General features: G+C 36.9%; 5 protein-coding genes across 7 annotated transcripts; 2 read left to right on the forward strand and 3 right to left on the reverse strand.

Moving 5' to 3' along the window:
* The first annotated feature begins 2,059 nt into the window (after window positions 1-2,059).
* LOC18587847 (DNA glycosylase superfamily protein) lies at window positions 2,060-6,993 on the forward strand. The gene is made up of 7 exons (XM_088810212.1): window positions 2,060-2,312; window positions 2,540-3,490; window positions 4,705-4,762; window positions 4,875-4,958; window positions 5,059-5,200; window positions 5,893-6,290; window positions 6,539-6,993. The coding sequence occupies exons 2-6, from the start codon at window positions 3,004-3,006 to the stop codon at window positions 6,259-6,261; spliced, it is 1,140 nt and encodes a 379-aa protein (XP_088666338.1). The 5' UTR covers window positions 2,060-2,312; window positions 2,540-3,003; the 3' UTR covers window positions 6,262-6,290; window positions 6,539-6,993.
* A 991-nt stretch (window positions 6,994-7,984) lies between these two features.
* Window positions 7,985-12,020, reverse strand: WRKY32 (WRKY DNA-binding protein 32). Of its 2 annotated transcripts, none has more exons than XM_007011878.3 (5): window positions 11,534-12,015; window positions 11,370-11,419; window positions 9,412-10,118; window positions 9,118-9,276; window positions 7,985-8,551 (listed from the first exon to the last, which is right to left on the reverse strand). In XM_007011878.3, exons 1-5 carry the CDS (start codon window positions 11,772-11,774, stop codon window positions 8,194-8,196), a joined length of 1,515 nt encoding a protein of 504 aa, XP_007011940.3. In that variant the 5' UTR covers window positions 11,775-12,015; the 3' UTR covers window positions 7,985-8,193. The 2 variants fall into 2 exon arrangements, with proteins under 2 accessions (XP_007011940.3, XP_088666125.1); XM_088809999.1 differs by having other exon boundaries at window positions 8,368-8,551; window positions 9,084-9,276; window positions 11,534-12,020.
* Window positions 12,021-14,799: 2,779 nt separating this feature from the next.
* On the forward strand, window positions 14,800-16,496 carry PUP5 (purine permease 5). 2 transcript variants are annotated; one of them, XM_007011879.3, is made up of 2 exons: window positions 14,800-14,961; window positions 15,248-16,496. In XM_007011879.3, the coding sequence occupies exons 1-2, from the start codon at window positions 14,937-14,939 to the stop codon at window positions 16,315-16,317; spliced, it is 1,095 nt and encodes a 364-aa protein (XP_007011941.3). In that variant the 5' UTR covers window positions 14,800-14,936; the 3' UTR covers window positions 16,318-16,496. The 2 variants fall into 2 exon arrangements, with proteins under 2 accessions (XP_007011941.3, XP_007011942.3); XM_007011880.3 differs by lacking the exon at window positions 14,800-14,961 and adding an exon at window positions 15,047-15,071.
* A 333-nt stretch (window positions 16,497-16,829) lies between these two features.
* On the reverse strand, window positions 16,830-18,449 carry LOC18587850 (eukaryotic translation initiation factor 5A). Its single transcript, XM_007011881.3, has 5 exons — window positions 18,261-18,449; window positions 17,564-17,686; window positions 17,381-17,437; window positions 17,234-17,308; window positions 16,830-17,126 (listed from the first exon to the last, which is right to left on the reverse strand). Exons 1-5 carry the CDS (start codon window positions 18,381-18,383, stop codon window positions 17,022-17,024), a joined length of 483 nt encoding a protein of 160 aa, XP_007011943.1. The 5' UTR covers window positions 18,384-18,449; the 3' UTR covers window positions 16,830-17,021.
* A 3,138-nt stretch (window positions 18,450-21,587) lies between these two features.
* On the reverse strand, window positions 21,588-25,262 carry LOC18587851 (Leucine-rich repeat protein kinase family protein). Its single transcript, XM_018128379.2, has 2 exons — window positions 24,736-25,262; window positions 21,588-24,613 (listed from the first exon to the last, which is right to left on the reverse strand). The coding sequence occupies exon 2, from the start codon at window positions 24,327-24,329 to the stop codon at window positions 21,768-21,770; it is 2,562 nt and encodes an 853-aa protein (XP_017983868.2). The 5' UTR covers window positions 24,330-24,613; window positions 24,736-25,262; the 3' UTR covers window positions 21,588-21,767.
* Window positions 25,263-25,856: the final 594 nt, after the last annotated feature.

Below are 25,856 nucleotides of genomic sequence, written 5' to 3' on the forward strand. Positions count from 1 at the left end.
TTTAGCTCTATTGGAAATCAAGTGCATGGAGATCTCTAAGCAAAGTGTTTGGTAAGAAACTTGATTCTTTTCCCCCCCTGGTTTCTCGGTTGATGACTCCCACTTTCGTAGCTACCTAAAGAAACGTCCATTTCCAGTTGACAAATCTCAAAAAGTATATAGCCCTTTCAGACAAAAGAGTAGAAGAAAATCTAACCAGGGAAAAGCCGAATTGGGGTAAGATAATAGTACACTTTTTGACACATGAGATTGGTTTGGTTTTCATTTGTATTAGTATGTGGTAAATTCTGTGATATACCAGTGCAAGTCTGCGAATTACGAATGTAGCTATACACAGTTCAATGATAACATCTGATTCATTGATAATTAATATATGGACAGTATATATTAAATGTAAACCATTTAATAATAGGCTCAACCCATAAAGGTAAGAAGCAAGTATTAACCAACGTAAAAAGTTGGAATCGATAAGACAAGAGAGAAGAAAACTCACCTAATTCCAATTGCTTTTCTTAAATGAAAATGTTGTCATTTGGGCAAATTGGACTGGTCAAAAAGCAGTCCTCTGTCTAGTGTTGGTTACTGGAAATGGATTTAGGCATGGGTTAATATATATATATATTATATATATTATCGTGGAAATGGTGGTGCAGATAGGACAACTGGTAACAGCAAAGAGTTTTCTTCTTTCGAGAGGCAAGAGCAGGCAACAAGGGTTTGAGCATTGTTTCTTGTTTCTTGATTGATTATGTTTGCTGGAAACCCCACGTTTTTGCTGATCCTGCTTGCTTCTTAAGCAGGGATGGAAGGGGGAAGAGACAGATGAAGCTGTGTATGAAGGAAGAAGTTGTCTGCTTCCTTTTAGCCCAGACTCAAAAGAAGAACTCTAATTGCTTATTGCTGGAGTTCTCCTCCCCTGCCTGCCTGGGCCAGTGGCCTGCTTGGAATAGGTACACCAAATTAATTGCCATTGTCTTTCTTGGCAAATACATCTGCCCAAGAGGACAAAAAACCAATGGGTTTGCTTTGGTCTTTTGACAGCATGGAAAACTCTCAACTTGGAAGGTAAAATGTAATCCATGAATATATTCTTTATTTACTACTACTACCTAACCAGATTCATGATCTTCAAACCATGCAGACAAATATCAAAAATCAATTTCAATTACAGTCTATTCATACTGTGATATCCACGTCTTACTATAATTCAAGATGAACAGTAAATTTTTTATTCGAATACGTTTCAAACCCGAATATAAAATACATGAATTTTATATAATCGAGTTAAATACTCATAAATACTCGATTAAACAATCCCATCACATTTTGCATTGCAAGTTTTTTCTCTTTTTCCTCCTTTCTTCATCTTGGTACCAAAACAAGTAAAATTCATTGCCATGGCCAAGGATAACCTGGCAATGCTTAATGTTACCCTTTCTCCATAAACCAGCATCCCTATCCAATGATTTATGTGGCACACAAAACCTTCATTAAGCTATATATATATATATATATATGTATACAGTTGTAAACTTCTTTGAGAAAAATAAATGGACTCACTCCATTATTTAACTTAACTAAACCTTCACAAAAAGTCAAATCTTGCTAATATAATTACAAAATCTTCTTGTTCCTTGTCTCTAATCCGTAATCTAAGGTAATATTATATACTCGTCTCAATTTTTTTATTTATTTTTTTTAAAATGTCTAGAAACGAAATCTTTTATTTTCATATTATAAATTTATTTTTTGTGATTTTTTATATTAGAAAGTATTCAATATCGATATTTCAAAAAATATCCAATTTTAATATAAAATATGTTAAATTTATCATTTTTGTTTTAATTCCGTAAAAATCAAAGAAAAACAAACATTTAGGGATTGTAATTAGAGAATTATGAACCCTAAAAAGCAAATTCATTTTCAGAGAATGAAAAGAGAAAGAGGCCCAAAAGTAACCGAGCATAGCAGGTAATAAACCGGTCATCTCTCAAATGAATTAAAGAAAAAGCCCAATCTTTACTTTTCTCTCTCTTCCACTCATTGGTTCTTTACTTCTCTCTCTAAATTATAGATATAGTTATGTTAGAGAGAGAAGTTCAGTTCTCATAGATCGAACCCAATTTTTTTTTTTTTTTTGCTCTTTGATTCTCCGATAGAATTTTCTTGGTCACTTTCCCGGATTTTCTCGAGAAAAAGAAAGGGGAAGGAATTATGGAATTGCCAGCAAATGTGTCAGCTTTTTTCTTAAGAGAGTGACTGAAAACGACACAGTTTCAAAAAAAAAATCCAAAAACTTTTTCTTTTTTGAGGTAACAGAAACTCTTTCTCTTTCTCTCTCTCTCTCGTTTTCCACAATGCAGAATGGAATCTCTGTATTTCGAGGCTTAATTTGAATGCTTTAAATGAATATACAACGTGATCCCATTTCTTTTTTTTGTGTTTTGTTTTTTGAACTTCAAAGTTTGAACCTGTAGCTTCCGCTTCTTAAAAAGTGATTTCATTTTTGTTTAACTTTGTTTTGGGTATTCGTTTTTAGGGTTGTTGAGCTGATTTTTGAAGACTTTGAGGATAAAAGAGATGAGGATTTTGAGGGTATTTCTGAGGTGGGTTTCGGATGGAAATGAGAGATAGCTATCTGGGTTTTTGAGGATTTGAGTGAAGCTTAGAGTGGTAGAATTTTAAATTGAAGAAGTTTTGTGGGGAGATCTGTTTTGGGAGCTTTCAAGGGGATGGTTGATGAATGTGTGTACTGTAAGTTCAAAATATCTATACAGTTGTTGCTGTTAAAGTGTTTTTGAAGTGGTATTTATGAAGAACATGATGAATTTACTTGATTTTTATTAGTGGGTTTTGATAATTTTGAGGGTTGGATAGGCAATGTTGAGGATTTGAGTGAACTGAAGAGCTGGTAAAGTGAAAACTTGGGACTGCTTTGAGGTTCAAAAGGATAAAGCTGAGATCTCTTGATAATTAGAGTTGATTTGAGAGATTTTATAATCAATGTCCGGTGCTCCAAGAATGAGGTCGATGAATGTGGCAGATTCTGAGGCAAGGCCCGTACTGGGACCTGCAGGGAACAAGGCGGGTTCGTTGAGTGCAAGAAAACCAGCTTCAAAGCCTTTGAGAAAGGTTGAAAAGTCTCCGGTTGAGGTCACTGTAGCAGAGGAGAAAAAAGCCCTTCCATCATCTACTGTCAATTCACTTTCTCCAAAAACGCATTCTGTTAGTGTTCCTTCAGTGCTACGCCGCCACGAGCAGTTATTACATTCTAATTTATCACTAAATGCTTCTTGTTCATCCGATGCTTCCACGGATTCATTTCACAGTCGAGCATCTACTGGTAGGTTAATTCGGTCAAATAGTGTAGGAAATAGGAGGAAGCCATACGCATCAAAGCCGAGAAGCGTTGTTTCTGACGGTGGTTTGGATTCACCACCTGATGGTTCACATCAGAAGAAGAGATGTGCCTGGGTGACACCAAATACTGGTGCGTTGTCCTGTCCTCTAATTTCTCAGTGTTTGGTCATGATTGAGTATTTGTTATGTGAAGTTTTGTGTTAACATTTTCTTCATAAGACTGCTTTAAGTTTTAGTATTAGCTGCAGAACCTTGCTCCAACTAGTTTACAATCTATTTCAAATCCTCCACCCCAAACCCTGCATATAACTTCTAAATGTCATAATGAAAAGAATTATTTGGGGTGGCCATGGCCATAGGCTTTAGGAATAGGATATCATTTTTGTGATTCTGCACTAAGAACAAAGAAATTCCTTTTATAATTTATGCCTTTCAAGTTCTCCAATCCCGAACCTGCAGTATGAGGTTAGCTGGATGAATATAGTCATAGTGCACTAGGGAGGTTCAGCATCTACCCAAATGAACCAACTAGGGTGACATTCTCAATTTTTTAAGTTATGCTAGACTAAAATGGTTCTTTTTTCTTATTATTATTGCCAAACTTTACGGTATTTGTGGAAACCAGATTTTCTGAGTCATATATACATTATTCTCCAAAGATTTATTGGTTTAGTACAACCAAAACATAATTATGCGCCAGATTTGTCATGTGAACTGAGGCAGTGAGACAAGTCATCAGGGTGAGTTTGCTTTATCTTGTATATGTTCCCGAAGTGAAATGGTTTTGGTCTGGTTCATTCAAGTGCAACTCCATATTATGCTGACCGTTGATTGAAACCATTTTGTGAGCCCAAGACCTGAGTAGACCTAGTGGAGCTACTCTGAGTAAGAAGTTTGTTAAATTAGTTGGCCCACACAATTTCCTAATTCATGAAAAAGAAATTACTTTAGCATGCTTCTAGTGCTAATGAATAAAGGTTGTAACTCAGTACTGTTATAGACTTTTATGATTTAAATCAAGCGGTAGGTTAAATTGTCACTTCATCCACAATCCGTTTACTTGATATTTCTAAGTTTTGCACAGTTATCACCAAATACATTATATGGCAGTAATAGCGTGAATGCAAGTTACTTACACGTTCAGAACTTCAGGCATTATACTCAAAGTGAAAGAATGTCTATCAGACTATTTCAATCTATTAGGGGTTACATCTTCAAGTCATCCCTAACTTTTGCAGGGAATTTTATTCCATTTAATAAAGGAAGGAATTTCACTGTGGTTGCCTTGATGCTGTGAAGGCATTTCATGTTTTCTACTGACTTGTTTTTGTTTGTTGGGATCAGATCCAAGTTATGTTGCTTTCCATGATGAAGAGTGGGGAGTTCCTGTACATGACGACAGGTGCGTGATCTCAATATTGCCTTCATCTGGTTACTGATTAAAAGGGCTGCCTCTCTGATAGAAAGAATTTCATCTGATGAGTAGTTTGCTTGATATTATTGTCTGCATGCAGGAAATTGTTTGAGCTGCTTGTGCTTTCGGGTGCATTGTCTGAACTTACATGGCCTGCTATACTAAGCAAAAGGCACATAGTTAGGTATTTTTCCCACAGAAGTTCTGTCTTACTTCCACAGAATAAGCAGATTCATTTCTGAAGTATATTTATTATACTTTCTTTACAATTATCTTTTATGCAGGGAAGTTTTTGTGGATTTTGATCCTGTTGCTGTATCAAAATTGAATGAGAAGAAGTTAGTAGCACCTGGTAGCATCGCAAGTTCATTGTTATCAGAACTAAAGCTGCGAGCTATCATCGAGAATGCGCGCCAAATATCTAAGGTAGATTCTCATTCTTCTTTCACCTTTTTTTTTTAACCTTGGTTGGCATGAGAAGGCTCGTTCATGTGCTCCCTAAATCACTTGTAAGCGGCATACACTAATAACAGTCTGTATACTAGATGGAATATAACAAAGTCTGCTCTACTGAAGTTGTTTATGTGGTGGAAGATATAGTTTGATATTGTCGTGCAAGATAATAGCAGGCTTCTGGCCATCTTCTGTACTACTGAGCTTATTTTACACGTATCTCCTGACGCAGAATTCATTGAACTGATTGCTACACCCAACTTTAGGGACCACTTACATTGTTCTCTCTAGTTTTTGCAAGTAATTAGACAAATATAAAAGGTGCTTAGTAATCACTTATTTGAGCAGGTTAGGTGAAAAGTAGCTAAATAGTGGTCCTAAACCCTCCAGGCATATGTTTGAATCATATGGGACAAACCACAAGACTACAATATACAATTTGATCCTATATATTTATTTTATTTTGTGAGTAAGGAAACTTAATTATGCCTATCCGGTAGATGCCAGCTTGCTTAGTTGGTAAATCGCAAGTCATTCATATGATTTAATTACTTTCCATCATCAACCACTAGCCCTTGCTATTGAAGTAAGTACCATAATTGCACTCTCCATAGTGGCTATGATTACCATTGCAACTAACTTTTTGCAGGTTTTGATGATGCCAGGTTATAGATGAATTCGGGTCATTCGATGAGTATATTTGGAGTTTTGTGAATCACAAGCCTATAGTTAGCAGATTCAGATATCCTCGCCAGGTTCCGGTTAAAACTCCAAAAGCAGATGTCATAAGCAAAGATCTGGTAAGAAGGGGCTTTCGAAGTGTGGGGCCCACGGTCATCTACTCGTTCATGCAAGTGGCGGGAATAACCAACGACCATCTCACGAGTTGTTTCAGATTCCAGGAATGCATAACAGCAGCAGAAGGAAAAGAGGAAAATGGTATCAAAGATATGCCTGAAGAGAAAAAGACCGATAACGTGATGGAATCAAAGTTATCCATAGCTATCGACGAATTGAGCTTCTCATCAGAATGATGTTGGCTTGGTGGCAGATGGCACTCCAGGTTCGATCATCAGTTTTACCACATTGACTTGTAATGAAGGTGGTTTTTGTGTATAAAATTTCCATGAATACCTATGCATCATGAATTTTTCTAGATTGTAGATTTCTAAAAAGTAAAATTAAAAATTAACTGGTGAAGGTGCTGTTGATGGGGCCTTTCTGTCATGGAAGTCTTAAAAGTTATGATGTACAATTTTTTTTGTATAGTCGAAAAGGTTGGTAATCAGAAATCATCTTTTTATATACTAGACACCGGCATCAGGAGCAGCGGGCTGCAGGAAACCAGATTTTGCCACCGGATCTGTCGCCATCAGATTCTTGACCACACGGTTAATAGGTGGGGGAGGGGACTGGTTTGAGGGTGGATGCTAAACCCTGTAAGTTGCTGGACAGCTAAAACTTACACTGACAAGTCCATTTGTTTGCTTTTAATGGATGGCAATAAAGGGGTTGGGGGCAAAATGTTTGTGTGTCCTCAAGGACGGGGAGGACTCCACCTTACAAGACATGGTGCTTGTGCTGTTGGCCCCAATATTTACCAATGATGTAGGGTACCTCTGTTTCCTCCTTTTATTGAGATAATAATGGCTTTGATGGATGCTTTGTCTGACAAAAAACAAAAAGCCTTGGACAACTTCCATGCTTTGTCTTTCTAAGCTTTGCGTTAGATCTGGACAGTAACCAGCTGAATGCATTCTTGCAAATTTTAAGTCTCCCCTATTAATTTAACAGTCAAACTCTCCACCTGATGATATCTTCCGTCCAAGTCAACTGGCCAAAGCCAGCCAGCCAATGTTGGGCGCCGTGCCTTGTCTCCGATTCACAAAATAAGAAAATAACAGTTAAAAGTAACAATATTTCGTGCTGCCGACCGAGTAGTTCCCTACATCTTCTATAACCCATCATCAGGACAGGAGTTAACCAAAATTGAGATTCTGACAAAAATATCAGACCTTATGAATTCCTTCTGACTTGTGAATGGAAAGTAGCAAATCCTTTGAAGCAAAATTGGATTTGGGAATTTTCATCTCGTCAAACAGAACAAATCAGGCAAAGCAAACTTTTTTGATTTTGGACAATAAAAAGGAATAAACTTGAAACTTTGAAGCAACTTTTCTTGGGGTAAATCAGATTCCTAGGGAGATTTTTTACATTGGCCAATAACCTTTAATAGGAATAGAATAGGGGGGCAAATAAACATATCAATTCCTCATCTCATCAAAAAGAGACAAACTAAGATTAGGTCAATGCCACCACCTCCATAGAATAGAATCAGTGACCATAAAAAGGCCGACAGAAAGTTGTTCGGTGTATTATTTATAACTAAAATCAAATGTGCCCAAACAATCCTACTTTGAATGTATATAGCCCACAGCACTAGTTTTATAGGAAAGGTTAAGGCTCTAGAAACCTTGAATCAACTGCATCTGACTTGCTAGCCACTAATAATCACTTAAATGCAGCCAAAAGAAGAAAGAAGAAGAGCAGTTGATTTATAGCATAAAAAATGGCCAACAGCATCCAGCGTAATAGTCTATGATCAACCATAGAAAAATTGCCTTGTGAACTGGGTGTTACCTAAATGCTGTTGCCCAACAAACATGCATAGCTGCGCTGTTAAATTCCGACTCATGTCACAAAAAAATATAAAAGAGATATTGGAACATGGTTCCAACGAAGATCATGAGCAAAGGGTTGCCAACCAAATCTATATTGTTCCACTACTATTACCTTGTTCCAAACAGATTGAGAGGGTATGCAACAGAAAAATATACAGCCTCACTGGAAACTAGAGCAATAACAAGGAAACAACTACAAATAAGACAAGGAAAAATCAAACCTGACCAATCAATACTTTATATGGAGACATGCCTGATGTTAACAACATAAAATGCCCATTAAGTTCAGCATGGCTTGATTTCAAATCCAATACTCAGAAGTGTTCGAGCTGATTCCATTGCCTTCTCACCTCCAAGGTCTAGGGCCTCACCAGTCAATTCACCTTCTGTACCCACTGACCACTGGGTTGATGTTACTTGGTTTTGCACTCCATCAGTTTTTTTAAATTGTAAGTTGTTCATAGAAGCAGGAGCAGCAGCAGCAACAAGAGGAGCACTTGGTGGGCCATGTCGCTTCTTTGGTACAGGCATGTCATGATCATGAACACCTTTATATGTTATAATGACAGCATTTGTATTATCTACAGCAGTCTCAATATGCTTACGAACAGGACACCCAGCAGAAGTGCATCTGTAGTAGTTCCTAGAAATACATTCATTCAATCAAAAGATCAGAATAAAACCAACAGAAAGCATATGCCTTGAATTAAATGGGAACATAACAACTGAGTCAAAGAATGAACTTGTAAGCCACCAAATTGGTCATCCTGAGGGAGAAAAAGAAAGAAGCAAGAGCATCTGCCTCAGAGAGTGTTTTTACATTGGTTCAGTAGAGATGTATAGATGAATATGTCTACATTGTAAAACAAATCGACCTATATGGCTTTGCAAAGCACAGTTAAACGGCTACAAGCACTGAGACCAAAAGCAATGACAAAGAATCAAAGATCACTGAAACATTTGCGTATTAATGCATTGGCATCAAACTCCATTGTACAGATGAATGATTTTTTCAATATTTCAATAAAACAAAGATAATGTAATAAACCTTGAGGGCATAAAAGAAGCAAACAACCATAACATAGAATTACAATGACAACAAGTAGACAAAGTAGCCACATGCTAAAGCAGTCATATACATTGAGTAATGGTTTAAAGGGATAAAATCATAAAACCTTTAACAAAAAATACTGAGAAGTGAACAGCAACCTGGGATTTGGATTTCCTTTCACCATTTTCTGTCCATATTTCCGCCATCTGTATCCATCACCTGAGATCCCTACATCACCAGCTGCATGCACTACAAATTTAGGTTTTTTCCCAGATTTTAAAACAGAACCAGAACAAACTGCATTGCCTTTCTTCATCCTGATTATCAAAAACAATGAGAAACTATTAAAACCAGATTCCCAGACAGGTTTTTCCATTACACACACATGTACATATGTATGCATGTATGAAGGAAAAAAACAAAGGCAAAGAGAAATTCACAAAAACACTTGCCTTCTTTTTGGCTCTGGTTCACTCAAATGCTCTTCCTTCACTTGCACATCACCGTTCCCATCTGAGCCACTTGAACACTGTCGTTTTCTTTCGGGATTTACAGTTGTTTCCTGAACAGAATCTTTAGAAGATGTTGACAGATCAGAATCATTAGGTATTCTGATGGGCTGTTCTGTAACAATATTCCGAGAAATAGGCACAGCAGATGATACGACCTTACTTTCTCTTGTCAAGTTATGTTTCCGTGGTGGTTCATGACTATGCATGCCTTTATTAACAATCTCTATTACATGGCCTGTGTGATCAGAGCATTCTATCTTTTTGGCCCGACAATCAGAGAATGTGCATTTGTAATAGCTTCGAGAACCTTTAGGACTCTTCACTTGCTTCTGACCATATTTCCGCCAATTGTAACCATCAGACACTGGTGTCTTCACAATGGGAACAACAGACACTGTTTTAAGATTAGAAGATGTTTGCCGGTTTGCTTCTGGCACAGATGCACCATTAACCTTCTGATCTGAAAGGCATTCTTCTGGTAGAGTTGGAGTGGGAGCAGATAATACACCTTGTGCAACAGAAGTTGGTGACGATTGTGGCAAAGAAGTTGGAGAAACAGATAACCGGGGCTGATTTTGTGTCTGAGCTTCAGCACCCTGGACCACCAAACTAGGCAAAACTTCTTGCTGGGCTACCTTAACTTGCTCCTAAGAAAATTAAACAAGGAAGAACTCCATAGAAAGAACAGTACAATCACAGAGAAATTTAACCATACATATGTCCTTTTCTCATTTCTGTTAATTTATTACTTCATTTTCTTTAGGAGAAACTGAATTGGTAAGGCATGCAGGACCCAGAAAAATCGATGGCCACATATAGGACGATTATTTTCTTTGTAATTGTTTCGATGAACTCATTCAATGCTCTAACTAGAAGGAAAACATATATCATCATTAAAATAGTAAAAGTCAACAACGCTTCAAGCTATAACTGGCAGAGCTTTTAATAGGATGACTAAAATGTTTGCAGGTATGGTTTCAGCATCCTTTAGCTGATGTATTTGCCATTGAAGTTGATATAGGATTTTTTATCATAGCCTACACTTTTATATGAAAAATAAATTAGAGCCTTGAGGTCATGCATAATAACCCATAAATTTGCAAGACTTTTTCATTAATATTGTCACTAAGAGATTAGGTCTCAATTGGCTTCTAAAGAAGGGAGTTTCTAATAACAAAAGAGCATACTGAATTTGAGGTGTTTGTGTGTGTGGATGTACACACACATACAGGGTGGGAATTTTAACTTGTGAATTCTGAGGACCTTAATTTGTTCGTTAACCACAAGAGCAAGGGCCTCATTGGCCACTTATGCAACACTAAAGGCCTGTTTGCATATATGGCTCCAGTGCAGTAGGGAGGGGCTCCCACCGCATTGCCCCGCACATCGAAATGGGCTCTAAGATAATCAATAACATATGATAAGAAATTTACTCCTTAATTAAGAGTCATTTCATGAACCTCCCACATCCTTAAAAGGAAAAACACTACCGCACATGATGGCAAGAGTAAAGTGGGAGAAGAGAAGCATTCTATATGTCACTCGGCATATTTAGATAAGGTGCAAAGTATTCAATAACATAATTTCAGGGCACGATAGCATGAAAAGAAAAACTTTTAAGGCAACAAAGTCATCAATCCATACACTATAAATGAAATCTAATTTCACTTCCCTTGTAAAGAACAGAAACGCCCTACAAACACTGTTCCAAATTGCTTTCATATTCAATACCTATTATGAACCAAACTAAGCGTAGAGTAACACAAACAAAAAGAGTGGAGTTCAAGCAAACAGATCAAAATAAGAACAATAAAACACCATAATCGCAAATTTTCGAAAATTAAAAAAAAATGATAGTAATAATATGATTATAGTAACTAAAAAACTAGAGTCCTAACCTTAAATTCAGCTCTTTCCTTCGATTCCGAAGAAGAATTCACCTGCAAACCTGAGAGATCACCGCATACTCATTTCAAAACAATTCCACCATGAAAAAACACTCTTTCTTTTAAATAAACCAAAATTCTTCCATAAAACACTCACAAAAATAAAAAAAGCTTACCTTCCCAACGATCATCATTCGTTAGGGTTTGCGAGTCTCTCAACTCGGCATCACTGGACGGCGCCGCTCCAGCACCCTGTGACTCACTCGCTCGACTCATTCCTTCTTCTTCTTCCTCTTCCTCCTCCAACTCACCGTCCTCCTCCTCCTCCTCCTCCTCCTCCTCTTCACCTTCTAAATCGTCTTTTTGCTGGTCCTCCTGTCGTTTCGTCTGCTGCGCTTGGCTCTCTGTCTCAGCCATGCCCGATTTCTCCTCAGAGAACGAAAGAGAGCAAAGTAAGCAAACAGTTCTCCTGCTTCCCCTTTTTTTTTTTTAAGTCCGATACTACAATTTTTTTTTCAGGCCGAGGAAAACAGTACGTGTCGTTTTATTAATAATTACAAGGCGAAACGGTATCGGAATAGATTAGGCATAGGAGAGAGAGAGAGAGAGAAAGAGAGAAAGGGTTGCTTTAAAGGAAAGAGAGAGAGAGAGAGAGAGAGAGAGAGGGTATATGTGTCTTTGACTTGAATTGACTCGTCCTTCTTTCCCAGGTGGTTTTCTGTGTAACGAAAACGCCGTCGATTTCTCCGTTGCTCTCGCTGCGCGGATCACCGTCGATCTTGTTGACTTGACACTTTCTTTTCATGCACGCCGTTTTGCTGGGTTCTTTTTTTTCTTTTTTGCTTGGACTGTTGAACCAGACATAAGTGGCCCATTCTTTTCTTTTTTAATTTTTTTTCCAATTTTTTCTAATTTGGATTCTTATTCCCAACATAAAAATTTAATGTGTCATAAGATTGGGGCCTAGTAACGGTCTACGTGAAATTTCTGAATGACAAACAAAAAAAAATTATTACAAATTTAAAATTTTACATGCTTTTCTTTTGATATAATATTGAAAAAAACTTCTAAATTATTTAAAAATTTTAAATAAAATTATTATTATTTTTTTATTATATTCAATCAAAAGCATATATTTTTATTTTAACTTAAATAGATCTTTACGATAAAACAATTTATTAACTGTCATTGATCAAAAAATCATTTATCATTTTATATCACGTGATTTTGATATGACATGTTAATAAATCATAATAAATGATAATATAACATATTGTAACATGTATAATGGTATTTTGACTAATAACAGTTAATTAATTATTAATTATAAAATTTTATTTATTTTAAAATTAAAATATAAAAATTTAATTAAACGTAATAAAAAAATAAATCTTAACATTTAAAATACATCAAGGTAATAATAATTTTATACCCTTTTCATCTTTTTCTTTATTTTCACAGAAGAAATACAAAACTCTCTACGTTTTATAATGTTAAAAAAAAAAAGAATCACAAAAAATAATTTCAAAATATAAAAATTAAAAAATATTAAGTGTTTGGATGTCTTTTGTTTCAATGTACAATGTTGAAGGATCTGAAACCCTAAAATCTTGAGCAAAATATGGTGTCCCATTGATTTTGATTCAGGGTTTTGGCAGTTTGCTAACCTAATTGTAACTGTTTTTATTATTGATAGATTGTTACATTTTCATGCAGAAAATGTGCCATAAAAACTAGTACAAAATGCATGTCAAGAAAGGATGTCTCATTCCTCCTTTTAAATACCACTTTGTATTTTACTATATTATTAGAAAAATTACTGTTGACTAGTCTTTTTTTTTTTTTATGATCCAATAAATCATTAAAATATATTTATATTCGGACTAAAACATTAATGCATTCAATGATCGATCTATGGTCAATAATAAGCGGTTCAATCGGTTTATTTCGATTTGAATAAGAATATTTTAAAAATATAAATAATATTCTGTCAATGATGAATGTTTTGATTGGTTCAATTGTCGAGTGAAATAATTAAATAGACTGTCATTCCTAATCGATTAATATTGAAATTAAAAAAACTAAACTGAATTAATTGAATTAAATCAATTTTGATTTACTCTTTCAATTTAAACCAATTAATATTTATTGTGAAACTCAATAATAACGAAAAACCCGAAAAGAGTAGTTAAAAAAAATTCCATGTAATGTTATATTCAACCATTAAAATATTTCTCATTTAAAATGAAAATTAAATAAATAAATTCTTTTGTTTTATTATTGTCGGTGATGTGAAATTTCATAGATCACTTTTATACTTGAAAAAAGGGTTTCATTAAGCCGCTTTCTTGATAGGGATGCCCATCTTTGACACGTGCGAGAATCTTTCTAGTGTCTTAGTAAAAGAGAATCAAAATTTAGGAACAAGATTCCCTCCTTCGTTCTATTTTCTTATTCTATTAATTAATGGGCAGTTGATTGTAATGGGAGAGAAGAATATTCATCCAAGTCCAATATGAGAAAATGCTTAGGGCCCAATTGTTGATAAGCCAGAAGCCCAAAACAGGATTTTTGCCATTTGTTCAATTCAAGATATTAATATTAAATAAATAAAAAATAATAAATGATCCCGTTTTATTTTATATCAATCTGATTGATATGAAATTCGATATAATCACTGGTCATTTCAAAAGACGAAGAAAATTGAATTTGGGAAAAAGTTGCTTCAACATTTTCTTTGTTCTTACCAAAGCATGATGTTTGCCAAGAAAAACTTGCCATTGGTACGTAATTCATCTGTTGGTGTAGAGAAGAAATGGACAGTTTAATAGTAGTCAAATGACATGTTTGAATACAGAGAGGACCAAGGCAGTGGAATGGAAAGTTGGAACTGGTGGAAGTTAATAGGGACATGGGATGTTTTGGGGGTTAAGCATTGCTGAACGAGATTACTAGGGTGCATTTTAGAACAATTAAGAAGATTTTGAAACGAATCCCAACATTTGATTTAGTAATTAAAACATAATTTTTTCAAAAAAGAAATCAAGATAAAGTTAAGCATTTAACAATGTCCCAATGGTCTTAAGAGTATTGAAAATGTACATTCTATTGTAGACAGGTAATTACCACTTACCAGCTTTAAGCTTCCTACTTTCCACAAGACTTGGAAGAGCGAGTGTCGGCCTCGAGATGGTATGAGATTTGCCCACCAGAAATGGGTCTCCTATTCAGGGCCTGAAAAAGAAAGGTGCCATGGAAATGTGAATCACAAAATTGATTTTTTGGCTCATATATTTTTCTAGGATTGGGACCTTTCTAATTTAATCATGGGGTGCACCCTTGGCCTTGGGTCATTGCTCGGCGCTCACCTACATTTTGTCCACAGCTTTGCAGCCGCACATAAATAATCAACTAAGAAATGATTAAACAAAAATGGTGGAAAAATATGAAATGTTAATATATTGATTAATATTAGACATTTCATTCACATGGAGACCAGATTTCCACAAACAAATAGTCTATGAAGGAAAGACTTTGGGAACCTGTTAGAACTGTGTCAACTCTTACTTTCATTCATAAATGCAAGAACAGCTATTGGAGGAAGGTTCGTTCTTTGTTCTTCTCACATTCACTGTTTTTGTTCAGTATAATTCTTGTTGGGTGTTGGACCTTTTGGTCTGGGTCGATAAAGTTCTTCATGTTTTTGAGTTCTAAGTAGGTATTGGGTGTTTCAAATTACTGTGTTTTTCTCTGTTTTTCCTTTTGTGAAGGTTTTGGTTGTTGGATTGTTTGTTGTTTTAATCTGTCTTGGCCGTCTAAGCTTTAGAATTACAGAGGAACAGCTTGAATTTTCTTGTCTTTTTAATTCTATGTTTCTTGGTTCATGTTAGGGGATAGGATGGAGGAGGAGGTCTCATCAGGAATTTCTTTTTCACCGTTAGTATGGGTTTCCAAGTTTCAGACCATGGCTCGGGAAGCATACAAAAGCAAGCCAATTTCACATTGGGTTCTTCTGTTGCTAAGCAGTTTGGGAATGCTTGTGGCTTTTCCTGCTTCAAGCCTTCTATCTCGAGTCTATTATGCTAATGGGGGAACCAGCAAGTGGATCATTTCATGGGTAGCAGTTGCTGGGTGGCCAATACCTGCTTTGATCTTATTCCCAACATACCTCTTTTTTAATGCTTCTCCTTCTCCTCTCAACTTATACCTGTTCCTTTCCTATGTTTTTCTGGGGTTTTTAAGTGCTGCTGATAATCTCATGTATGCATATGCCTATGCCTATCTCCCAGCATCAACTGCATCTCTGCTGGCATCATCATCCCTAGTGTTCTCTGCACTGTTTGGTTTTCTGATTGTGAAGAACAAACTGAATGCTTCAATGATAAATGCTATTGTGATAATAACTGCTGCCATGGCCATAATTGCATTGGATTCAGATTCTGACAGATATGCCAGTGTCAGTAACAGCCAATATATTTGGGGTTTTGTCTGGGATATCTTGGCATCAGCACTACATGGCCTTATCTTTGCTCTTTCAGAGTTGATATTTGTCAAGTTCTTAGGTAGAAGGTCCTTCCATGTTGTTTTGGAGCAACAAGTCATGGTTTCTTTCTTGGCCTTTGTGTTTACTACTATAGGGGTCATAGTGAACAAGGATTTTCAAGGAATGGTATCTGAGGCTAAAACTTTCAAGGGTGGGGAATCTGCATACAATCAGGTTCTCATTTGGGGTACAATCACTTTTCAGCTGGGTGTGTTAGGAGGCACTGCTGTGCTTTATTTGGCTTCCACTGTCATGGCTGGTGTTCTTAATGCAGTTAGGGTACCACTCACAAGCATTGCAGCTGTCATCCTGTTACATGACCCGATGAGCGGCTTCAAGATCCTTTCTCTGGTCATAACCTTCTGGGGATTTGCATCCTACATCTATGGCACTGCCCCTGGGACTAAGTTATCCTAATGATAAGTTTCTGTTGAAGACGTTGTTGTATAATGGCTGCTAGCATCTACCTTGTGACATATAAAAAGATGCATAGGTTTGATTGTATGGCAGGTTCAAAGAGATGTTAAATTTATCAATTTAAAAAGGAGGATTTAAAGATATTTCAGTAATCTCAGATTACAACAGGTATTGTCTAAGTTGCCTCAGTTGTGCAAGAATTTTACTTGGTTTTTGTTCTGGATTAGATTATGTTAGAATGGGTTATGACAAGGAAATGCATACTGAAAATCTGACATTGAAATTGTGAAGAGCTTTTAGTTATTAACTACTATCAAAGAGAGATGACTTTGTGCTACTACTTTTTGCTTAAAGGGATTGATTTCATGACTTTGGGTCTCTGTTTCTGGGTTTGCCAGATCAATACATCCATAATTCTACTAAATTGCAGTTGATTTTTATCATGTTGAAGGAAATATGAGATCTCAAAGGCCTGAAATCGATGCTAAAACCGAACCAAGCATTAATGAATATGACATAGAAATAGGGGCTATATATAAATTCCATCCTGCTGTTCATACAAGTTCCCTTCATCCAGGGATCAGCAGTTCTTCCACAAACCTAAAGATTACAATGTTAAAATACCATCTGAATAAGGGTTTCTTGCATACATGCATAAATACGTAAAACTCTGTGTTAGCAAATAAAGCTATAGCAGCATATATTCAATTTTTAGGACCAATGTCCTTAAGAGCACAGATCTGCTCCTCTCCCATTGCAGACATGACTGTAACCACGAGGTCCTTTCCTTCAGCAAACCCATCTTTGATCTGTAAGCAGGAAGGAATGAACAAAAATTTAATCACTTGATCAAAAAGTGGGTTATAGATATGAAAATGGCTGCAGAAACTTAATCAAAATATCCTTCGTGGTATACCTGGCTAAGCAGATTTTCATCGGTGGGAAGCCTCAGGTCGTCCTTGGTGTTTCCGTTTTCAGTTAAGAGACTCACCTACAGGACATTTCTGATAGTTAGGCAACATTTGATTCACAGTTATGAACATATGCACAAAAGACAACTTACAAAACCATCTTCAGAGATATCAATCAGCTGATAGTCAGTACGATTAACATGGGGAACCTGTGGCAGACGATAGAACACGAGTAATTAGCTGCTTATGCAGAAGAAAGAAGTGAATTGGGAAGGGTTGGGAGAGAGACGGGGGAGTGTTACGAGGCAAACATCAAAACTTAAGAATAACATTACATCACAGTTGTGGGATGAAGGAACAATATCTTCAAGTTTCTTCCCATTAAAGATATCAATGCCCACAAAGTGGCACTTTGCATGCCCATGTTTGCCTGTCTTCGAAGTTGAAACTTCTACAACCTGTTTTAGTTTGGGGAAAAAGTGCAAAGCAAACAGATTACAGATTCTGAAGACAGCAAAAGTGAATGACTCATACAAAGACAAAGAAAGGAGAGCCTTTTTGCTATCAGAATGAAGTGCAGATATCATTTTACTATGTGAATGTTTGTTCAACAAAAGGAATTATTCTGGGAATTAATGCCGTAGAGATATGCTGGCAAAAAAGTGTAAACTAAGCTGTCTACACATCAATCAGCACAGAAGTACTTCAAAAGCTTAATTTGATAACCATGATTTTGTCTGCTCCAGTCTAAAAGATCTTTGAATAACGATAATGAGTATACTCTCCCTACAGAGCAGCAAGCATCAATCAACCATTTTCTAAGTATTCAAATTAAGCCAACACAGTAATTCTAAGAAAGTACAAGGCCAATCAAATACCATGAAATTAAAAACAAGAAAACAAGGAGTACCCATTAAGCAGATGCATAATCAATCATCAACAGAAAGAGAAAATAACCATGGATGATCGACAAATAAACAGAAATCCAGATACAAGGTTGATGACAAAGGAGAACAGGGTTAAGATCATGACCTTGCAAGGACGGTTTTTGATGACGATATAACCATTCTTGCGGATGGTACCAGCTTGCTGAGGGAAGGTCTTTGAGGCTCCAGCGTCCGCCTTCGAGTCAAAGTGATGTTCCTCGTCCGACATCTCTCTTTCTCTCTCTCTCCCTTTCTCTCTCTGCTTCACGTAGAGAAAGGCTAGTGGAGGTCACTGGTTCCTTTATTGTTCCCATTTTGACGAGTTGGCAAAGCAAAGGAGAGGGGCCTCGTTTCTCTTAACCATGGTTAAACTAAAGAATCTGTCCTGGCCGTAGGATTGCTTTAGCCTTTAGTTTATCTCACAAAAATCCAGATTCTTACATGTTGACTTTTTTGTTTATTTGAACTATTCCTTTATTCTACTCATTTTTTTCCCTGGGATCAATGAACTGGCCTGTGATTCTCCTCAACACCCAATTTTAGTGGTTCCTGTCTTCTGTTGCAAACATGTTTTTTTCTTAAATGTCTTGGGGGATAGTTATGTTGTAAAGATGGTTCATTGAGAGGATCTGATGCTGAGAGCAGGTATGGGTAGTAAGGGTCCATGGGATTTCACATTTATTCTTGGAATATGGCCATTATTCTTGCTCTGCAACACAGAAGGTAATGCTAATGCTAATGCTACCGTCCATTTGTAATCCACAGCTGGCAAAAAGAGAAAGAATGTATTCAAACCATTTTAATCTATTTTGGGTCGATGAAGTCAAGCTATCGATTCATCTTTATCATATGCTATCATATTAGCAACACAAATATAAGAAAATGTAGCAAACTTTTTTCTTTTCTTCTGCCTTTTTAGTAAAGAAAACATTATAGCCACAGTGGTGCTATGAAGATGAAATTGGGAAAAGGGCAAAGCTAGGCTGGTTTTAACAAGTTGACTAACCATCCTGGAGGATATGCAGGGATAAAGATATTACAGGAAAAGGGAGGGAGGGGGGGAATCACCATGTCTGTGAAAGTGAGTGCCTGAATGGATTGTCAGGATGTGAAAAAAAGTTCCCATGAAAACTCTTCTGTAAGCAACTAAAACTATCATAAGCTGCCGAAGAGTAAAGCTGCTAGCTAAGGTATAACAGATGTGGAAAAAGCTGCAGCCCTTTTTAGCCCGCAAAGGATAACATTCTTTTCCAAGCAAAGATATGAGCGGCCTGTTGCAAGAATTATTGTACTGAGGAAAGAAATAGGCACCCCTTCTGTTCTGCATGTACATTGTCAAGTTTATATGAAATGGAATACACGAAATATTCTTGGGTTTAAAGTTATTTCTGAAAGGGTATAGACATAGAAAAGCTGTTCGTAAGAGAAGTATATCACTCATCCCTTCACTTTCATGGCTTTATAGTTTTGAGTGTCATCAGAAAATTTAGGGAACAACTATTGGATCTGTGGCTGCTAGGAAACAAACTGTGAATAAATTTTGCCCAAGGAAGCCCAATAGATACATTAAAAAGGAAAAAAACACTAGTAGTTCAAGCCAAACTTTTAATGAACTTTTTTTTCCTGGACCACTTCTTAAATTCCTCTACTCTATTTCTCTAATTCAAGAAAAATTTAGAGATATGTGACCCATAAAAATGAGGCCCCACTGGGAATTTGTACCCTCATCTGTTCAAAAACCGTATCAAATCTATTCTGCCCCCTGGACCACCTTCTTCTTGAGAAGGTTGTCATACTTCACCCCATGCCAACCCCCATAGATATTATTTACCTTTACCACTGTAAATTCACGGATTTGCATAGGTCAAGGGATAGCTGAAAAGGCCAAGTTTTGAGTCATGGAAACTGGGAATTTGCGCCCTCCAATGGAAGATACTGCCAGGCAAGATTAGTTTCCTAATCTGACAAGGAAAAAGATGAAGTATGAGAATCAAACGAAAATAGCCTTGTATTTCAAAAGGTGAATGACAGTCATTCTTGAAAATGTGTTAAACTCATACATTGACAGGATAGAATAGTCTAAAGATGTAGTTGCAGTCCCAGTGATTGTTAGTCCAGGTAATGATAAGAGTTTGGGAACAAGCAGAAACCTTTTGGCACACATGATCTACCGACTATGATGAATTTTTGTTGATAATTATTACACCCACCAAGTGATGCATAAATTTTGGAGTCAAAACCATCTATATCAACAGATTTAAATGATCTTATACCAATTTCTTTATGATGCTAGGACTCCCAAGCGGGTGTGGAAATTCTGCAGGCAAAATGGAAAGGCAGCTTTTTCTACACCAACCCATGATGTCAAAGCAGAAAAATATACTTATTCTGTTCTTTATGAAGGGTAATTTTCTAACACATGGCAAAAGTGCATTGGCAGAAACTTGCTATCCCCAGTTCTTCACTTTGGGTGGATACTTGCTGAATTTTATAACAATGCAGCCTTTTCTGAGTTCTGTTTTCTACTTCTTTTTAGCCTCTATACTGCCAGTGTAAGTAATGGTTTTTTCCTGGAAAAACAGGAGTGGTTTCCTTTTCCATCCTTCACATGCTGAAAGCCAAAGTCAAAAAAGGTCCTCCTCAACCAAACCAACTAAGCTACCTATTTTGAAAATTCTCTAGCATATGACTATGGGATGTTAATATAAAGAGCAAAACATGCTCCATGATCGTATCTAGTGTGGTAGGAAACTCTCAAGCATGGGAAAATGTTCATGAGCAAGCATCTGATCTTTAACTTTTTAGCTGTTCAGGCGTAAATGTCTTATAAATTGTGGTAGGAACCTCTCTCCATCATTGCCACCTTTTTTCCGCAATGTATAACAGATATTTTAATCCTTAATATGACTATATGAGCAATAAATTTTCTAATGAAGGATTTATTTATAAGAACCAGTTTGAATTTTGACAAGCAAAAGTCACAATTTCTTTGCTTCATGTAGCCGCACACCATTTCTTCATTAATGGTTGAAGCAGTGGTCCACGACCAACTATTAACGCTTGACGTGCTCCCAACTACCTCCAGATCCACACCAGATAAAAATAACTGCAAAAGAAAAATACCCTTCGAAGAATGCATGTAGATGCTGTAACATACAGGGTTTGCTTATCATACAAGGCATAAGCATCTGTCTCTAGGCAGACCACAAGCCAGAACTGCCTGAGCAAAGCATTCAAAGCTTGGCAATTGGAGGGACAAAGAAACATAAGTCAAGACTCCGTTACTTCACCGGTCTAATAACACAAGTTTCAGATTGATTTTATTTGTATAAATGATAAATGCAATGTGAGTGCTATCCGCCGAGAGGATAAGAAAAACTTGAAAGCTGAATTCTATCTTCAAGTTTCAAGTATCAAACTCGTGTATATAAAATTATAGATTAAACTATGATGCCAACAACGGAGAGGTGAATAGAAAGATATCATCAGAGTCCAAGACATAATTTAACGATTACTGTACATCCCCTCCCGTGGTGGCATAAGGGAAAACTCATGGTAGAAAAAGAACAAATTTAGTGAAAAAGAAACGAGGACAACTTATATTCATTGATTTTCATTGAGGAGCTCTTGGTTCGATATCTTTGAGAAGGCCAACAATCTGTTGCATACTTGGCCGCTTGGTAGGAAGATCAGCTGTGCACAGATATCCAATCTTGAGGGCCTCCTCCATTTGGTAATCTGGCCCTGTATCACGAATTTTAGGATCAATCGCTCTTGATCCTTGGTTCTTTCTCACCAATCCTCTAACCCAACTCACTAAAGTTGCTTCTTGCTCCTCTGTATAATCATCTCTGATTGGCTTTTTCCCGGTAATTAGCTCAAACAAAACAACACCAAAGCAGTATACATCAGATTTTGGTGTTGGGGCATCACATTCAGGCTGAGAAAACTCTGGTGGCACATATCCAGGTGATCCACGGGCAATTTCATCCTCAAGACCAGTTCCAAAAATCTTGGCCAATCCAAAATCAGATAATCTTGGCTCCAAATTTAAGTCAAGATAAACACTACTAGCTTTAACATCTCTGTGAATTATTGGAGGTGAGCAGCCATGATGAAGAAATGCCAATGCTCGTGCAGTGCCAAGGGCAATTTTGTGTCGAAATGCCCAGGTTGTTAATAACCCTTCAGAGCCAACATTTTGTATCCCATCGTTGTCTTCTTCCCAGGCATCTGTGCTCCAGTCTTCTATAGCCTGAACACCAAGTGGCAAGTCATGTAGCAAATTCTGCAAGTTCCCGTTCTCCATGTAATCATAAATAGCAATCCTTTGATCCCCAGCCAAGCAATATCCGGTTAACGGAACAAGATTGGGGTGTTTGATTCGACCAAGATACTCGAGCTCTCTTGCAGCTTCTTGGTCTGTCAACGTTGATCCATGAACCAAAACTTTAACAGCTACATGAATTCCACCAGGAAGAAATCCTCTATAAACAGGCCCAAATTTTCCTTCCGCTAGTAGAGTGCCACGATCAAAATTTGAAGTTGCAGACAAGAGGTCTGCAAACGTGATGTTCAGTAGTGGTTTCTCAAATATCACTACCTGGACTGATGTTGCCTGCTTAACATCAGCCACCCATGTGGTTGAATCAGTTTGGAAGGAAAAGGGACCTGAAATATTCTGTTCCTCCTTGTACGAGGGTTGTTTAACTACCCATGTCCTGGACTTCCTTCTGCAACCAAAGGCTAGGAATAGCAACCCAGCAAGCAAGCAGACCATGGAGAAGGTTAAAGCTAAGGCAAGCTTAAACCCCTTATGTCCGTTGGCTCTTCTTTGGAAAAGGATGGGATTTGCAGCAATTGGACAGCTGTTTAATGACCCATAAAAGGCGGTTTTGAAGGTCTCAGGGGAGAACCCTGAAGCACAAAGGGTTAAGTTGTTGTAAGAGAAGTTGTATCTGTCCATCCATGGGAGTTTTTCCAAGATAGAAATAGGAATTTCTCCACTCAAATTGTTGTGTGAAACATCTAATATTTTGAGGCTTTTGTTAGCCAGTGATGGAATTTGGCCAGTAAGATGGTTTGATGAAATATCAAGTGTATGTAAATTAGTCAGTAGTGAAATTTCACCAGGAATATGACCAATGAGGCTGGATTCAGACAAATTGAGATACTTCAAACCCAAAAGCATTTCAATTCTTGGGAATTTCTGTCTAACAAATCTATTGTCTGCAAGATTTAGATGCCTAAGATTCTGAGCTTGACTCAAATTTTGGAAAATTTCTCCACTAAGCTGATTTTCCGACAAGTCTAGATAAACCAAATGAGACCAATTGTAAGTAGAATTGAATTGTACCTGAGAAATGTGACCTTGAAACTGGTTCTTGCTGAGGTCAATCACCTCCAGCTGCCCTTGAAACACACCCATAACTGAACCCTTAAACAAATTCCCGGAAATGTTAAGGCTTGTAAGAGACTTCATTTCCGCAAAATCCGTGTCTCGGCCAGAAATCTCATTTCTGGCAAGGTTTAACGTTTTCAGCTCAGGGAATGCTGCACCAAAACCATCTGGCAAGGAACCATTTAAACGATTTGAAGAGAGATCGAGCAAAACCAAAGACTGGCAACTCAGAATTCCTCTCGGAATGCTCCATTGAAATCCATTTCCATTAAGATTAAGAACCTGCAAATTAACTAAGGAGCTTATAGCCGTAGGAATTTCCCCGGAGAAATTATTGCCAGAAAGATCAATAACTTTAATCAGACCAAAGTTGCCAATATTGTTAGGGAGAGACCCTGAAATCTGGTTGGAGGAGAGATTAAGACTCTTAACTGAGCCTAAACTCCACAAATCTGAAGGCAAAGCGGTGATATTGTTATTGCTAAGATCCAAAGACTGAAGCTGAGTTAGCTTTCCAATGGTGGTATCAGGAATCAAACCAGAGAGGCCTAAACCTGAAGCCTTTAACTCAATAACATTCTCCTTCTTGGCATCACAGTGCACCCCTTCCCATGAACAAACAGAAGCAGAGAAGTTGTAGGACAAGGAAGAGTTTGAGCCCATCTTCTTCAAGAAGTCAGAAACATAGAACTCATCCGTATTGGGTAGTTGACAAGTAAAATGCTTGAAGAAGAGTGATAGAATTAGTACAGAACCAAAGAAACCAAAATCCATTTGAGCCAGAAAGGTCAAAACTTTGAGACAACAAGAAAGAAGAAAGACACTGAAAGGCAACACCTTCAACCACCTCAAGCCTCTATCTCTTCTAAACTTCAAATCACCGGCACCATATCATAACTAGTTCTGAGTCAACCAAAGACAACACTTTTCCAAGTTGTGCACAGTCCATTAAAAGCCAATACCGCCAACAAGAACAACTTTTGAGCGGTTTTCTGGGGTTTCAAATACAAGGTGATTATAGGAGCTCTCGTGATGGCCAGAAAATCCAAAAATAGTGCCTGTAAGAAACCAACAAAATGATTAGTACTCTTGGAAGAATGAATGGTAGCTTTTACAAAAAAAGAACATATTTTTCGAGAATTATGAAGTTTTGGGTGTCTCGGGAGAGATGTGAGCTTACCTTGTCTGGCTTTGCAAGTCTATCAGAGCCAACAAAACAAACAACAACCCAAGTGAAGCACTTTTGTCTCTGTGCAGAGCATAAACAGCTCCATTCCTTTCCCAAGCATAATCTGTCTTAGCAGTAATTTTTTTTTTTTTGTTTTGCCCTGAAGATAATATCACAACTCAATATGTCTCAAGGTAAGGTTCTTTGGAAGGAGAGAGTGAGATAGAGAAGCAGAGACAAGGGTATATTGGGAAGGCAAGATGGCAGTTTGGAGCTGTCAAAAATTGAGCTTCATAAATGAAAGTAGAATTTAATACAATTTATATTATAAAATATAAATTTAGGTTGGTGAATTTATCAGTGATTGTTGGTGGGTATTCAATGATTCTTCATTGAGTGTTGATCATCTTTTCATTTCTTTTTTTTTTTTTCCTTCTTCCCTGATTGACAAGTTTTGGTTTCTTTTCCAACTGATCCACTCCCTTCTTAGGCTTCTTCCCCTTTCTTGTTTGCTGAAAATGGAAAACATCAATGGCTTTCTTTGGGTAAATTTCTTTCTTCACAAAGTAACAAAACTGTTACACTACATTTACCTTGACCAATGGATTGTATTCTCTCTTTTTTCTCCTAGTCAACTTCTGCAGTAGTTTGATTGTGATCAGCCATGCATTATGCCACATTCATGGGGAAATTCAACAGTAAATAACAGTAACTGTGATCAGCCTGTTTATAGATTCTTGTTCACCATATGCAATATTCAACCCTTAATTTATTTTTGTAACATAGTTTTGTTTAATTTGTTCCATTAATGAGCCTTTTTCTTTACATTATTTCTGTAATCCAAGTAAAAAAGAAAGGGCAGATTTAGGTACCATCAAAGATATACTCATAGATTCAATGCAACCTGAGAGAAATAGTGGGCAGTTGCCAGTTGGATTTGTTGACCTTTTAACCTTTTAAAATTCTGACCAAACAACATAATAATAATAATAATAACTTGAATTGATTTAATTGAAAATTATTTTTAATTTAGATAAAATAAATAATAAAAAAAAGAACATAACAAATGGGACCAAACTTAATTGTATATCTCACCCTGGAATCAATAATCTAGGCCATATACAAAGTGGGGC

The sequence above is a fragment of the Theobroma cacao genome, chromosome 9 (assembly GCF_053813885.1).
Source record: "Theobroma cacao isolate CCN51 chromosome 9, ASM5381388v1, whole genome shotgun sequence".
NCBI classification, from domain to species: Eukaryota; Viridiplantae; Streptophyta; class Magnoliopsida; order Malvales; family Malvaceae; genus Theobroma; species Theobroma cacao.

Excerpts from the sequence above, each read along its gene's own strand:
- LOC18587847 (XM_088810212.1), top strand. The coding sequence starts at position 3,004 with ATGTCCGGTGCTCCAAGAATGAGGTCGATGAATGTGGCAGATTCTGAG. Across the intron at positions 3,491-4,704 it reads CTGGGTGACACCAAATACTG|ATCCAAGTTATGTTGCTTTC; the intron begins GTGCGTTGTCCT and ends TGTTGGGATCAG. Across the intron at positions 5,201-5,892 it reads ATGCGCGCCAAATATCTAAG|GTTATAGATGAATTCGGGTC; the intron begins GTAGATTCTCAT and ends TGATGATGCCAG.
- WRKY32 (XM_007011878.3), bottom strand. The coding sequence starts at position 11,774 with ATGGCTGAGACAGAGAGCCAAGCGCAGCAGACGAAACGACAGGAGGAC. Across the intron at positions 11,420-11,533 it reads GAATGATGATCGTTGGGAAG|GTTTGCAGGTGAATTCTTCT; the intron begins GTAAGCTTTTTT and ends GTGATCTCTCAG. Across the intron at positions 9,277-9,411 it reads GAACCAGAGCCAAAAAGAAG|GATGAAGAAAGGCAATGCAG; the intron begins GCAAGTGTTTTT and ends TTTGATAATCAG.
- PUP5 (XM_007011879.3), top strand. The coding sequence starts at position 14,937 with ATGCAAGAACAGCTATTGGAGGAAG. Across the intron at positions 14,962-15,247 it reads AGAACAGCTATTGGAGGAAG|GGGATAGGATGGAGGAGGAG; the intron begins GTTCGTTCTTTG and ends GGTTCATGTTAG.
- LOC18587850 (XM_007011881.3), bottom strand. The coding sequence starts at position 18,383 with ATGTCGGACGAGGAACATCACTTTGACTCGAAGGCGGACGCTGGAGCC. Across the intron at positions 17,438-17,563 it reads CTTCATCCCACAACTGTGAT|GTTCCCCATGTTAATCGTAC; the intron begins GTAATGTTATTC and ends CGTCTGCCACAG. Across the intron at positions 17,309-17,380 it reads ATATCTCTGAAGATGGTTTT|GTGAGTCTCTTAACTGAAAA; the intron begins GTAAGTTGTCTT and ends AATGTCCTGTAG.
- LOC18587851 (XM_018128379.2), bottom strand. The coding sequence starts at position 24,329 with ATGGATTTTGGTTTCTTTGGTTCTGTACTAATTCTATCACTCTTCTTC.